Source organism: Oncorhynchus mykiss, chromosome 25 (assembly GCF_013265735.2).
Source record: "Oncorhynchus mykiss isolate Arlee chromosome 25, USDA_OmykA_1.1, whole genome shotgun sequence".
In the NCBI taxonomy this organism is placed as follows: Eukaryota; Metazoa; Chordata; class Actinopteri; order Salmoniformes; family Salmonidae; genus Oncorhynchus; species Oncorhynchus mykiss.
In genome coordinates, this window is record NC_048589.1 from 41,780,817 (window position 1) to 41,796,832 (window position 16,016).

At 46.5% G+C, this 16,016-nt stretch overlaps 2 protein-coding genes across 7 annotated transcripts in view; one reads left to right on the top strand and one right to left on the bottom strand.

Annotated features, from left to right (window-relative positions):
• Positions 1–344, bottom strand: part of LOC110505958 (atlastin-1) — a 16,257-nt gene extending 15,913 nt beyond the window's left edge. Inside the window, exon 1 of the mRNA XM_036962939.1 lies at positions 207–344. Coding sequence (XP_036818834.1) covers positions 207–240 — 34 coding nt within the window. The 5' untranslated portion in view covers positions 241–344. The remainder of the gene's footprint in view (positions 1–206) is intronic.
• A 110-nt stretch (positions 345–454) lies between these two features.
• Positions 455–16,016, top strand: part of LOC110504274 (mitogen-activated protein kinase kinase kinase kinase 5) — a 156,509-nt gene continuing 140,947 nt past the window's right edge. For 3 of the 6 annotated variants that reach the window (XM_036962932.1, XM_036962934.1, XM_036962935.1), the window contains exons 1-2: positions 685–926; positions 1,322–1,622. In XM_036962932.1, the coding sequence (XP_036818827.1) occupies positions 1,515–1,622 (108 nt within the window). In that variant the 5' untranslated portion in view covers positions 685–926; positions 1,322–1,514. Of the gene's footprint in view, positions 615–684; positions 927–1,321; positions 1,623–16,016 lie in introns of those variants that run through there. The other 3 variants (XM_036962936.1, XM_036962937.1, XM_036962933.1) reach the window with 2 other exon arrangements.

Genomic DNA, 16,016 nt, shown 5'->3' on the forward strand with positions numbered 1-16,016 from the left:
TGTTCTGACAACAACACGCAAATTACAACGCCTGCCCCATCATTATTCATGCACAAGCATCTGATCAGCTGCATTGCTGAGACTCTCCCATAGCCTGGGCTACATTAAATAGGCTAAATAGCGCACCTCTTTTTTTCCCCCTTTTTTTTAAATGTGCGTCTACAAGAAGACACATTTAGTCATCTTCATAATAATTAACCACTCACCCCAGCTGTCTCTGTCTTTACGGTTTCTCGCCATGTCTTTCTGTTTTGACTGTTCGTGAGAACCTACGCGGCTGTCATGTAGACACGGGAACTAACAAACCGACACCGAGGAGGATGCTCATCGAAGAGAGGACGCTGAAGCCGACGGGGAGTTGGGTGTGCAGTATTTCTATAAATTGCAAGGAGGGGTGGGGGTGCTGTTTCGATGTTTTTCGTTGTGTTGTTTTTTTTCTGCACGTTTTGTGGTTACAGTTGCTTGCTTGTTTACATCGTTAGGTGGCGGTAGTTGCACATCATTTAACAGACAAGAGATCAATTCCGTCTCGATCATTTAAAAAACAACAATGCTTTCAATAGCATTTTAATCGATTCAATTATGTTAGTTGTTATTGTTTCCTTGTGAAATCGGTAGGTACACCTTTTACAGTTGAATGCATGGGTGACATAAAGTCCGTTTTTTCACTAGTTAGTCAGTAGCATGTCGTGTTGTCAACAGGAGGGACATGAGGACCGCAGCTCGGGTCTTTTTCCAGCTCAACGCGGTGCTTGTCGTTGTCAGAGAGAGAGAGAGATCTGGCCAGCAGAAGAAGTGTTTACACTTTCTCTGAATAGGAACATTGAATTTATATTTTGGAAGAAAGGGATTTTACACCGTAATATTGCCAAATTTAACATACGCCTTCTTTCGTATGTGTAATTTATTTATAATGGGAATAAATGGTAAATTCGCCAATCTAACTCCTGTTTTGGATTTTGACTTTCGCTTAGCCAGCTAACCACTTAGCTACTGTAACGTTAGCTTTGGATAACTACCAAAACCTAGTTAAATTATCTAGCTACAGTGTAAGTAGTTAACTTAACTTACTCTCTAACGTTACAGAGGGTTAATCATTGTATTTATATTGGTAAAAGTCAATAATCAATCCATAGTTTCTGCTAACTTTTCCGCAGCTAACTGGTTAGTTTGCCTCAAACTAACGTTTATCCGGACAGACATCAACTATTGTTGCCTTCTTAAATGACTTCTGAAATCACGTTTGTGTTGGTTTGTTTTGTAGTTACCTATTAGCTAGAGGTTTATAAACTATTATTTTCTACTCTTGTCTCAACGGCAGGAAATGGACCAGAAAGAAGCCAGACTTGGAAGCAACACTTCTGCAGCTTTAGAGAATAAAACAAATGATCACCTCTTGAAGTAACGTTAATAACTCCTCACCGAATGATATACCGACGTGTATTTGCACAAGCCAACGCGTTTAAATGTAAAGTAGCTAGGTGTTAACTTTTCCAGCCAGTTAGACAGCTGTCATGGATATCTGTTCAAGACCGAGTGGAGAAATTCAAAGAAAAAACCCGCAGCAGGATTTCGAGCTTATTCAACGAGTTGGGAGCGGCACATATGGAGACGTATACAAGGTATTTTTTTTAGATTTATTTTTTCGATCTACCTTCAAACTGAATGTACAGCAGTAGCATATTTATGAATTTTTAGATCCGTGTCTTACCAAAAACAAGCTCCACACCTGTTGGAAGACACGAGATCCCTAATACCATATCTATGTCCTATTGAAACCTGGCCAGAGGACTCATATTAAGTTGTAAAGATTGTATTGGTCTCCCCCAGGCCCATAGTTAAATTCTCTCTCTCAATGTGTTTTGCTTTTATGGCCAAGATATGAGTAAAGTTATGCATAGTTGTATGTATGCTCTAGTGTCTACTAATTCAATGGGCAGAACCTTTGTTGTTGTCAGTTTGCCAATAGTAGTTTGTGTTACAGGGGCATTTGCATTTTAGAATGGAGTTGAATGGGAACCACAGGGAATGCTTATCTTCAAATTTATTTATATAGCCCTTCTTACATCAGCTGATATATCAAAGTGCTGTACAGAAACCCAGCCTAAAACCCCAAACAGCAAGCAATGCAGGTGTAGAAGCACGGTGGCTAGGAACAACTCCCTAGAAAGGCCAAAACCTAGGAAGAAACCTAGAGAGGAACCAGGCTATGAGGGGTGGCCAGTCCTCTTCTGCCTGTGCCGGGTGGAGATTATAACAGAACATGGCCAAGATGTTCAAATGTTCATAAATGACCAGCATGGTCAAATAATAATAATCACAGTAGTTGTTGAGGGTGCAGCAAGTCAGCACCTCTACCGCTCCTGCTGTCTCTAGAGAGTTGAAAACAGCAGGTCTGGGACAGGTAGCATGTCCGGTGAACAGGTCAGGGTTCCATAGCCACAGGCAGAACAGTTGAAATTGGAGCATCAGCACGGCCAGGTGGACTGGGGACAGCAAGGAGTCATCATGCCAGGTAGTCCTGAGGCATGGTCCTCGGGCTCAGGTCCTCCGAGAGAGAGAAAGAGAGAATTAGAGAGCGCATACTTAAATTCACACAGGACACCGGATAAGACAGGAGAAATACTCCAGATATAACAGACTCACCCTAGCCCCCCGACACAAACTACTGCAGCATAAATACTGGAGGCTGAGACAGGAAGGGGTCAGGAGACACTGTGGCCCCATCCGATGATACCCCCGGACAGGGCCAAACAGGCAGGATATAAGCCCACCCACTTTGCCAAAGCACAGCCCCCACACCACTAGAGGGATATCTTCAACCACCAACTTACCATCCTGAGACAAGGCAGAGTATAGCCCACAAAGATCTCCGCCACAGCACAACCCAAGGAGGGGCGCCAACCCAGACATGAAGATAATGTTAGTGACTCAACCCACTCAAGTGACGCACCCCTCCTAGGGATGGCATGGAAGAGCACCAGTAAGCCAGTGACTCAGCCCCTGTAATACGGTTAGAGGCAGAGAATCCCAGTGAAGAGAGGGGAACCGGCCAGGCAGAGACAGCAAGGGTGTTTTGTTGCTCCAGAGCCTTTCCGTTCACCTTCACACTCCTGGGCCAGACTACACTCAATCATATGACCCACTGAAGAGATGAGTCTTCAGTAAACTCTTAAAGGTTGAGACTGAGTTTGCGTCTCTCACATGGGTAGGCAGACCATTCCATAAAAATGGAGCTCTACAGGAGAAAGCCCTGCCTCCAGCTTTTTGCTTAGAAATTCTAGGGACAATTAGGAGGCCTGCGTCTTGTGACCGTAGCGTACGTGTAGGTATGTGCGGCAGGACCAAATCGGAAAGATGGGTAGGAGCAAGCCCATGTAATGCTTTGTAGGTTAGCAGTAAAACCTTGAAATCAGCCCTTACCTTAACGGGAAGCCAGTGTAGGGAGGCTAGCACTGGAGTAATATCACATTTTTTGGTTCTAGTCAGGATTCTAGCAGCCGTATTTAGCACTAACTGAAGTTTATTTAGTGCTTTATCCGGGTAGCCGGAAAGTAGAGCATTGCAGTAGTCTAACCTAGAAGTAACAAAAGCATGGATTCATTTTTCTGCATCATTTTTGGACAGAAAGTTTCTGATTTTTGCTATGTTACGTAGATGGAAAAAAAGCTGTCCTTGAAACAGTCTTAATATGTTCATCAAAAGAGAGATCAGGTTCCAGAGTAACGCCGAGGTCCTTCACAGTTTTATTTGAGACGACTGTACAACCATTAAGATTAATTGTCAGATTCAACAGAAGATCTCTTTGTTTCTTGGGACCTAGAACAAGCATCTCTGTTTTGTCCGAGTTTAAAAGTAGAACGTTTGCAGCCATCCACTTCCTTATGTCTGAAACACAGGCTGCTAGCGAGGGCAATTTTGGGGCTTCACCATGTTTCATTGAAATGTACAGCTGTGTGTCATCCGCATAGCAGTGAAAGTTAACATTATGTTTTCAAATGACATCCCCAAGAGGTAAAATATATAATGAAAACAATAGTGGTCCTAAAACGGAACCTTGAGGAACACTGACATTTACAGTTGATTTGTCAGAGGACAAACCATTCACAGAGACAAACTGATATCTTTCCGACAGATAAGATCTAAACCAGGCCAGAACTTGTCCGTGTAGACCAATTTGGGTTTCCAATCTCTCCAAAAGAATGTGGTGATCGATGGTATCAAAAGCAGCACTAAGGTCTAGGAGCACGAGGACAGAAGGTTGAAGGTTTAGAGGCCAATATTATTTTATCATTGTGTCAAGGGATATAGTACTAAAACACTTGAGTGTCTCTCTTGATCCTAGGTCCTGGCAGAGTTGTGCAGACTCAGGACAACTGAGCTTTGGAGGAATACGCAGATTTAAAGAGGATTCCGAAATTTGCTTTCTAATGATCATGATCTTTTCCTCAAAGAAGTTCATGAATTTATCACTGCTAAAGTGAAAGCCATCCTCTCTTGGGGAATGCTGCTTTTTAGTTAGCTTTGCAACAGTATAAAAAATACATTTTGGATTGTTCTTATTTTCCTCAATTAAGTTGGAAAAATAGGATTTATTTTATTTTATTTTATTTCACCTTTATTTAACCAGGTAGGCTAGTTGAGAACAAGTTCTCATTTGCAACTGCGACCTGGCCAAGATAAGGCATAGCAGTGTGAACAGACAACACAGAGTTACACATGGAGTAAACAATTAACAAGTCAATAACACAGTAGAAAAAAGGGGAGTCTATATATACATTGTGTGCAAAAGGCATGAGAAGGTAGGCAAATAATTACAATTATGCAGATTAACACTGGAGTGATAAATGATCAGATGGTTATGTACAGGTAGAGATATTGGTGTGCAAAAGAGCAGAAAAATAAAAATAAATAAATAAAAACAGTATGGGGATGAGGTAGGTGAAAATGGGTGGGCTATTTACCAATAGACTATGTACAGCTGCAGCGATCGGTTAGCTGCTCAGATAGCAGATGTTTGAAGTTGGTGAGGGAGATAAAAGTCTCCAACTTCAGCGATTTTTGCAATTCGTTCCAGTCACAGGCAGCAGAGAACTGGAACGAAAGGCGGCCAAATGAGGTGTTGGCTTTAGGGATGATCAGTGAGATACACCTGCTGGAGCGCGTGCTACGGATGGGTGTTGCCATCGTAACCAGTGAACTGAGATAAGGCGGAGCTTTACCTAGCATGGACTTGTAGATGACCTGGAGCCAGTGGGTCTGGCGACGAATATGTAGCGAGGGCCAGCCGACTAGAGCATACAAGTCGCAGTGGTGGGTGGTATAAGGTGCTTTAGTGACAAAACGGATGGCACTGTGATAAACTGCATCCAGTTTGCTGAGTAGAGTGTTGGAAGCAATTTTGTAGATGACGTCGCCGAAGTCGAGGATCGGTAGGATAGTCAGTTTTACTTGGGTAAGTTTGGCGGCGTGAGTGAAGGAGGCTTTGTTGCGGAATAGAAAGCCAACTCTTGATTTGATTTTCGATTGGAGATGTTTGATATGGGTCTGGAAGGAGAGTTTAGAGTCTAGCCAGACACCTAGGTACTTATAGATGTCCACATATTCAAGGTCGGAACCATCCAGGGTGGTGATGCTGGTCAGGCGTGCGGGTGCAGGCAGCGAACGGTTGAAAAGCATGCATTTGGTTTTACTAGCGTTTAAGATCAGTTGGAGGCCACGGAAGGAGTGCTGTATGGCATTGAAGCTCGTTTGGAGGTTAGATAGCACAGTGTCCAAGGACGGGCCGGAAGTATATAGAATGGTGTCGTCTGCGTAGAGGTGGATCAGGGAATCGCCCGCAGCATGAGAAACATCATTGATATATACAGAGAAAAGAGTCGGCCCGAGAATTGAACCCTGTGGCACCCCCATAGAGACTGCCAGAGGACCGGACAGCATGCCCTCCGATTTGACACACTGAACTCTGTCTGCAAAGTAATTGGTGAACCAGGCAAGGCAGTCATCCGAAAAACCGAGGCTACTGAGTCTGCCGATAAGAATACGGTGATTGACAGAGTCGAAAGCCTTGGCAAGGTCTATGAAGACGGCTGATCGAGCAGCAGTAAGGGCTCTTCGATACTGCGCGGTACTGTCTTTCCAAGCTAGTCGGAAGACTTCCAGTTTGGTGTGGCGCCATTTCCGTTCCAATTTTCTGGAAGCTTGCTTCAGAGCTCGGGTATTTTCTGTGTACCAGGGAGCTAGTTTCTTATGACAAATTGTTTTAGTTTTTAGGGGTGCAACTGCATCTAGGGTATTGCACAGGGTTAAATTGAGTTCCGCAGTTAGGTGGTTAACTGTTTTTTGTCCTCTGACGTCCTTGGGTTGGCAGTGGGAGTCTGGAAGGGCATCAAAAAATCTTTGGTTTGTCTGAGAATTTCTAGCACGACTTTTGATGCTCCTTGGTTGGGGTCTGAGCAGATTATTTGTTGGCGATTGCTAACGTAATAAAATGGTGGGCAGATAGTCCAGGATTATGAGGAAAAACATTAAGATCCACAACATTTATTCCATGGGACAAAACTAGGTCCAGAGTATGACTGTGACAGTGAGTAGGTCCAGATACATGTTGGACAAAACCCACTGAGTCGATGATGGCTCCGAAAGCCTTTTGGAGTGGGTCTGTGGACTTTTCCATGTGAATATTAAAATCACCCAAAATTTGAATATTATCTGCTATGACTATATGGTCCGATAGGAATTCAGGGAACTCAGTGAGGAACGCTGTATATGGCCCAGGAGGCCTGTAAACAGTAGCTATAAAAAGGGATTGAGTAGGCTGCATAGATTCCATGACTAGAAGCTCAAAAGACAAAAAAACGTCATTGTTTTTTTTTTTGTAAATTGAAATTTGCTATCGTAAATGTTAGCAACACCTCAGCCTTTGCGGGATGCACGGGGGATATGGTCACTAGTGTCACCAGGAGGTGAGGCCTCGCTTAAACACAGTAAATTAATCAGGCTCAAGCCTTAATGACATAATAAAGTATTTGAGCTGTTTAAACTCTTTGTGCAGCTTAATGTCAATGGGAAATGTATACCTCTGGCCTAGTTATCAAGCACTGTATTATATGTGGGCAGGTAATCCTCCTCTCTCCAAGTTGCTTTTGCCTGTTTTTTTTTTTTTTTAGATAGCTGACTTATGACATTTTGTAAAGGCTTTATTTAGAGTGGTGAGTCACCTACCAATCAAGGCTTTCATTTACTGAGTCAACCTTCTGCCCACCACGTTATCACTTTAGTGTCTTGGGTTCCAAATACAGGAGCTGGGGGCCAGCTTCAGTCATGTAGGATGTATAGCCTCCTTTATGGGCCAGCTTCAGCCATGTAGGATGTATAGCCTCCTTTATGGGCCAGCTTCAGTCATGTAGGATGTATAGCCTCCTTTATGGGCCAGCTTCAGCCATGTAGGATGTATAGCCTCCTTTATGGGCCAGCTTCAGTCATGTAGGATGTATAGCCTCCTTTATGGGCCAGCTTCAGTCATGTAGGATGTATATCCTCCTTTATGGGCCAGTTTCAGTCATGTAGGATGTATAGCCTCCTTTATGGGCCAGCTTCAGTCATGTAGGATGTATATCCTCCTTTATGGGCCAGCTTCAGCCATGTAGGATGTATAGCCTCCTTTATGGGCCAGCTTCAGTCATGTAGGATGTATAGCCTCCTTTATGGGCCAGCTTCAGTCATGTAGGATGTATAGCCTCCTTTATGGGCCAGCTTCAGTCATGTAGGATGTATAGCCTCCTTTATGGGCCAGCTTCAGTCATGTAGGATGTATAGCCTCCTTTATGGGCCAGCTTCAGCCATGTAGGATGTATAGCCTCCTTTATGGGCCAGCTTCAGTCATGTAGGATGTATAGCCTCCTTTATGGGCCAGCTTCAGCCATGTAGGATGTATAGCCTCCTTTATGGGCCAGCTTCAGCCATGTAGGATGTATAGCCTCCTTTATGGGCCAGCTTCAGTCATGTAGGATGTATAGCCTCCTTTATGGGCCAGCTTCAGTCATGTAGGATGTATAGCCTCCTTTATGGGCCAGCTTCAGTCATGTAGGCTGTATAGCCCCCTTTATGGGCCAGCTTCAGTCATGTAGGATGTTTAGCCTCCTTTATGGGCCAGCTTCAGTCATGTAGGATGTATAGCCCCCTTTATGGGCCAGCTTCAGTCATGTAGGATGTTTAGCCTCCTTTATGGGCCAGCTTCAGTCATGTAGGATGTATATCCTCCTTTATGGGCCAGTTTCAGTCATGTAGGATGTATATCCTCCTTTATGGGCCAGCTTCAGTCATGTAGGATGTTTAGCCTCCTTTATGGGCCAGCTTCAGTCATGTAGGATGTTTAGCCTCCTTTATGGGCCAGCTTCAGTCATGTAGGATGTTTAGCCCCCTTTATGGGCCAGCTTCAGTCATGTAGGATGTTTAGCCTCCTTTATGGGCCAGCTTCAGTCATGTAGGATGTATATCCTCCTTTATGGGCCAGCTTCAGCCATGTAGGATGTTTAGCCTCCTTTATGGGCCAGCTTCAGTCATGTAGGATGTATATCCTCCTTTATGGGCCAGTTTCAGTCATGTAGGATGTATATCCTCCTTTATGGGCCAGCTTCAGCCATGTAGGATGTTTGATGGTTTTTCATGTATTGAAGTGGTTAGAATATTGCCAAGTTGTTCTGTACAATCATTCTATGATGGTGATAAAACAGGGTACTGGTTCATCTGTGAAGGAGGAATCCGATGAAACGGTACCCTGCTTTAACTGTTAAAGGAGTTACCTGCCTCGTAACATTGTCACTCTGAATAGTAACATTGTCTCTGAATAGTAACATTGTCTCTCTGAATAGTAACATTGTCTCTGAATAGTAACATTGTCTTTCTGAATAGTAACATTGTCTCTCTGAATAGTAACATTGTCTCTGAATAGTAACATTGTCTCTGAATAGCAACATTGTCTCTCTGAATAGTAACATTGTCTCTCTGAATAGTAACATTGTCTCTCTGAATAGTAACATTGTCTCTCTGAATAGTAACATTGTCTCTCTGAATAGTAACATTGTCTCTCTGAATAGTAACATTGTCTCTCTGAATAGTAACATTGTCTCTGAATAGTAACATTGTCTCTCTGAATAGTAACATTGTCTCTCTGAATAGTAACATTGTCTCTCTGAATAGTAACATTGTCTCTCTGAATAGCAACATTGACTCTCTGAATAGTAACATTGTCTCTCTGAATAGTAACATTGTCTCTGAATAGCAACATTGTCTCTGAATAGCAACATTGTCTCTCTGAATAGTAACATTGTCTCTCTGAATAGCAACATTGACTCCCTGAATAGTAACATTGTCTCTCTGAATAGTAACATTGTCTCTCTGAATAGTAACATTGTCTCTCTGAATAGTAACATTGTCTCTCTGAATAGCAACATTGTCTCTGAATAGTAACATTGTCTCTCTGAATAGTAACATTGTCTCTCTGAATAGTAACATTGTCTCTCTGAATAGTAACATTGTCTCTCTGAATAGTAACATTGTCTCTCTGAATAGTAACATTGTCTCTCTGAATAGTAACATTGTCTCTCTGAATAGCAACATTGTCTCTGAATAGTAACATTGTCTCTCTGAATAGTAACATTGTCTCTCTGAATAGTAACATTGTCTCTCTGAATAGTAACATTGTCTCTCTGAATAGTAACATTGTCTCTCTGAATAGTAACATTGTCTCTCTGAATAGTAACATTGTCTCTGAATAGCAACATTGTCTCTCTGAATAGTAACATTGTCTCTCTGAATAGTAACATTGTCTCTCTGAATAGTAACATTGTCTCTCTGAATAGTAACATTGTCTCTCTGAATAGTAACATTGTCTCTCTGAATAGCAACATTGTCTCTGAATAGCAACATTGTCTCTCTGAATAGTAACATTGTCTCTCTGAATAGTAACATTGTCTCTCTGAATAGCAACATTGTCTCTGAATAGCAACATTGTCTCTGAATAGCAACATTGTCTCTCTGAATAGTAACATTGTCTCTCTGAATAGTAACATTGTCTCTCTGAATAGTAACATTGTCTCTCTGAATAGCAACATTGTCTCTGAATAGCAACATTGTCTCTCTGAATAGTAACATTGTCTCTCTGAATAGTAACATTGTCTCTCTGAATAGTAACATTGTCTCTGAATAGCAACATTGTCTCTCTGAATAGTAACATTGTCTCTCTGAATAGTAACATTGTCTCTCTGAATAGTAACATTGTCTCTCTGAATAGTAACATTGTCTCTCTGAATAGTAACATTGTCTCTCTGAATAGTAACATTGTCTCTCTGAATAGCAACATTGTCTCTGAATAGTAACATTGTCTCTCTGAATAGTAACATTGTCTCTCTGAATAGTAACATTGTCTCTCTGAATAGTAACATTGTCTCTCTGAATAGTAACATTGTCTCTCTGAATAGTAACATTGTCTCTCTGAATAGTAACATTGTCTCTCTGAATAGTGACATTGTCTCTGAATAGCAACATTGTCTCTCTGAATAGTAACATTGTCTCTCTGAATAGTAACATTGTCTCTCTGAATAGTAACATTGTCTCTCTGAATAGTAACATTGTCTCTCTGAATAGCAACATTGTCTCTGAATAGCAACATTGTCTCTCTGAATAGTAACATTGTCTCTCTGAATAGTAACATTGTCTCTCTGAATAGTAACATTGTCTCTCTGAATAGCAACATTGTCTCTGAATAGCAACATTGTCTCTGAATAGCAACATTGTCTCTGAATAGTAACATTGTCTCTCTGAATAGTAACATTGTCTCTCTGAATAGTAACATTGTCTCTCTGAATAGCAACATTGTCTCTGAATAGCAACATTGTCTCTCTGAATAGTAACATTGTCTCTCTGAATAGTAACATTGTCTCTCTGAATAGTAACATTGTCTCTCTGAATAGCAGACTACCTTCACATATTTGAACGCACTCGCTGTCAAAAGAAAAACGTACAACCTCGTGAAAAATGAGGAGTTATTTTAGTCCCCCCCCCCCACTGTGGACAGCATCTGTAACCCCGTAGGAACCATGTGATAAAGCATCGCGCTGTTACAGCCTACCTCTGTCTGATGTAACGTGTGGTGAAAGTAAGATGGATTACCATTACCAGGGGAAGGGAAGAGCGACAGACGATCCAGCTTCAATATCCCCCATTTGTCCTGGCAGAGTTCTGGAACGCTCCCAAGTCCCTGTGTATGTGTGTTCACATAAAGCAACAACACATTTTGAATGACTCGGGGAATTGGATTGAATTTCACTACACTCGCAATAATATCTGCTAAATATGTGTGTGTAACCAATAAAATGTGATTTGATTTGGAGTATAACAAAGTAGACACTTCCCTGTCTGTCTCCAAGGTCCAAGTCAGGATCACAGACAGTTGTGTTCATGTTTTGTTTATTCTTCTATATCCATTTGCTATGGATGACTAGGCTACCAATTTGATCCAGTCGAAGCAGCCCGTCTGTCGAACCCTTGCCTCACAAAGCAATCTTTGGCAGGCCACTCCCACCACAGACACAGGCGGCCGAGGCAGGCCACTCCCACCACAGACACAGGCGGCCGAGGCAGGCCACTCCCACCACAGACACAGGCGGCCGAGGCAGGCCACACCCACCACAGACACAGTCCCACCCCAGACACAGTCCCAGACACAGTTCCACCCCGGACACAGTCCCACCCCAGACACAGTCCCACCCCAGACACAGTCCCAGACACAGTCCCACCCCAGACACAGTCCCAGACACAGTCCCACCCCAGACACAGTCCCAGACACAGTCCCACCCCAGACACAGTCCCAGACACAGTTCCACCCCAGACACAGTCCCAGACACAGTCCCACCCCAGACACAGTTCCACCCCAGACACAGTCCCAGACACAGTCCCACCCCAGAAACAGTCCCAGACACAGTTCCACCCCAGACACAGTCCCACTCCAGACACGGTCCCAGACACGGTCTCACCCCAGACACGGTCCCACCCCAGACACGGTCCCACCCCAGACACAGTCCCACCCCAGACACAGTCCCACCCCAGACACAGTCCCACCCCACACACAGTCCCACCCCAGACAGTCCCACCCCAGACACAGTTCCACCCCAGACACAGTCCCAGACACAGTTCCACCCCAGACACAGTTCCACCCCAAACACAGTTCCACCCCAGACACAGTCTCAGACACAGTCCCACCCCGGACACAGTCCCACCCCGGACACAGTCCCAGACACAGTCCCACACCGGACACAGTCCCAGACACAGTCCCACCCCGGACACAGTCCCACCCCAGACACAGTCCCAGACACAGTTCCACCCCAGACACAGTCCCAGACACAGTTCCACCCCAGACACAGTTCCACCCCAGACACAGTCCCAGACCAGACACAGTCCCAGACCAGACACAGTCCCACCCCAGACACAGTCCCACCCCAGACACAGTCCCACCCCAGACACAGTCCCACACACAGTCCCACCCCAGACACAGCCCCACACACAGTTCCACCCCAGACACAGTTCCACCCCAGACACAGTTCCACCCCAGACACAGTTCCACCCCAGACACAGTCCCAGACACAATCCCAGACACAGTTCCACCCCAGACACAGTCCCAGACACAGTTCCACCCCAGACACAGTCCCAGACACAGTCCCAGACACAGTTCCGTCCCAGACACCGTCCCGCCCCAGACACCGTCCCGCCCCAGACACCATCCCGCCCCAGACACCGTCCCGCCCCAGACACCGTCCCGCCCCAGACACCGTCCCGTCCCAGACCCCGTCCCGGACACAGTTCCGTCCCGGACACAGTTCCGTCCCGGACACAGTTCCGTCCCGGACACAGTTCCGTCCCGGACACAGTCCCACCCCCGGACACAGTCCCACCCCAGACACAGTCCCAGACACAGTTCCACCCCAGACACAGTCCCAGACACAGTTCCACCCCAGACACAGTTCCACCCCAGACACAGTCCCAGACACAGCCCCAGACACAGTTCCACCCCAGACACAGTCCCAGACACAGTTCCACCCCAGACACAGTCTCAGACACAGTCCCAGACACAGTCCCAGACACAGTTCCGTCCCAGACACAGTTCCGTCCCAGACACAGTTCCGTCCCGTCCCGGACACCGTCCCGTCCCGGACACAGTCCCGTCCCGGACACAGTCCCGTCCCGGACACAGTCCCAACCCCGGACACAGTCCCACCCCGGACACAGTCCCAGACACAGTCCCACCCCGGACACAGTCCCACCCCAGACACAGTCCCAGACACAGTTCCACCCCAGACACAGTCCCAGACACAGTTTCACCCCAGACACAATCCCAGACACAGTTCCACCCCAGACACAGTCCCAGACACAGTTCCACCCCAGACACAGTCCCAGACACAGTTCCACCCCAGACACAGTCCCACTCCAGACACGGTCCCAGACACGGTCCCACCCCAGACACGGTCCCACCCCAGACACGGTCCCACCCCAGACACGGTCCCACCCCAGACACGGTCCCACCCCAGACACAGTCCCACCCCAGACACAGTCCCACCCCAGACACAGTCCCACCCCAGACACAGTCCCACCCCACACACAGTCCCACCCCAGACAGTCCCACCCCAGACACAGTTCCACCCCAGACACAGTCCCAGACACAGTTCCACCCCAGACACAGTTCCACCCCAGACACAGTTCCACCCCAGACACAGTTCCACCCCAGACACAGTCCCGGACACAGTCCCACCCCGGACACAGTCCCACCCCAGACACAGTCCCAGACACAGTCCCACCCCGGACACAGTCCCACCCCGGACACAGTCCCACCCCGGACACAGTCCCACCCCAGACACAGTCCCAGACACAGTTCCATCCCAGACACAGTCCCAGACACAGTTCCACCCCAGACACAGTTCCACCCCAGACACAGTCCCAGACCAGACACAGTCCCACCCCAGACACAGTCCCACCCCAGACACAGTCCCACCCCAGACACAGTCCCACCCCAGACATGGTCCCACCCCAGACACAGTCCCACACACAGTCCCACCCCAGACACAGCCCCACACACAGTTCCACCCCAGACACAGTTCCACCCCAGACACAGTCCCAGACACAGTCCCAGACACAGTCCCAGACACAGTCCCAGACACAGTTCCACCCCAGACACAGTCCCAGACACAGTTCCACCCCAGACACAGTCCCAGACACAGTTCCGTCCCAGACACCGTCCCACCTCAGACACCGTCCCGCCCCAGACACCGTCCCGCCCCAGACACCGTCCCGCCCCAGACACCGTCCCGTCCAAGACCCCGTCCCGGACACAGTTCCGTCCCGGACACAGTTCCGTCCCGGACACAGTCCCACCCACGGACACAGTCCCACCCCCGGACACAGTCCCACCCCAGACACAGTCCCAGACACAGTTCCACCCCAGACACAGTCCCAGACACAGTTCCACCCCAGACACAGTTCCACCCCAGACACAGTCCCAGACACAGCCCCAGACACAGTTCCACCCCAGACACAGTCCCAGACACAGTTCCACCCCAGACACAGTCCCAGACACAGTCCCAGACACAGTCCCAGACACAGTCTCAGACACAGTCCCAGACACAGTCCCAGACACAGTTCCGTCCCAGACACAGTTCCGTCCCAGACACAGTTCCGTCCCACCCCAGACACCGTCCCGTCCCAGACACAGTCCCGTCCCGGACACAGTCCCACCCCCGGACACAGTCCCACCCCCGGACACAGTCCCACCCCGGACACAGTCCCAGACACAGTCCCACCCCGGACACAGTCCCACCCCAGACACAGTCCCACCCCGGACACAGTCCCACCCCAGACACAGTCCCAGACACAGTTCCACCCCAGACACAATCCCAGACACAGTTCCACCCCAGACACAGTCCCAGACACAGTTCCACCCCAGACACAGTCCCAGGCACAGTTCCACCCCAGACACAGTCCCAGACACAGTCCCAGACACAGTTCCACCCCAGACACAGTTCCAGACACAGTTCCAGACACAGTCCCAGACACAGTTCCACCCCAGACCGAAGCAGGACTGTGGCAGAGGGAAATATGATCAGGTCCTTGTCTAAACATGAGCCCAGAATGGGAGTGTTCAGTGCTGTACTGACAGCAGAAATATTTCAGATTTGAAAGATCCTCCCCATACCATGTTGTTTTGGTCTGCTGCAGTGCAGAGAAAGTTTTTACAAACGTCTAAAACCCGAGTGAGGTATCAACGAGGAAGTAAGCCCATGGAGCTTGATTTTTGATTGGTTGTTTTATAACTCAGCCCATGGAGCTTGATTTTTGATTGGTTGTTTTATAACTCAGCCCATGGAGCTTGATTTTTGATTGGTTGTTTTATAACTCAGCCCATGGAGCTTGATTTTTGATTGGTTGTTTTATAACTCAGCCCATGGAGCTTGATTTTGATTGGTTGTTTTATAACTCAGCTCTTGCCTCTCTCTTTTGAGTAACAGTTTTCTAATGTTTCATCCAGGGATGGAAATTAAGAATAGCTCGCTAGCCCGAGGCTAGTACTTTTCAGTAGAAAAATGTGTCCTTCTAGCCTGCCAGATTGTGACATTTTTGTGCTTTCTAATAGTACAGATTTTGGAGCCGGGCTGGTAACATTGTGGTCTGCTCTAGACTTTCATCTGAATTATCTCTGTCTGTTAGTTGTCCTGGGACTATAAATGGTATTTAGTAATCTGTCCATCCAGGATTTTAGTGTTTTTTTTTTATTTGTATTTATTTATTATATTTTAAACTCTTGATTTTTATTGTGGCAATTCAGACATTTTGCACGATGAATTATGATGATTTTATCAAATTTGCAAATAAATGCTCTGACGAGGGAAAGTTTGTTGCTTGATTTGAATCATTTTATGCAATTAAAAGTGTGGTGATTTGGATAAAATTGCAAGCCATCTTTTTTTTGT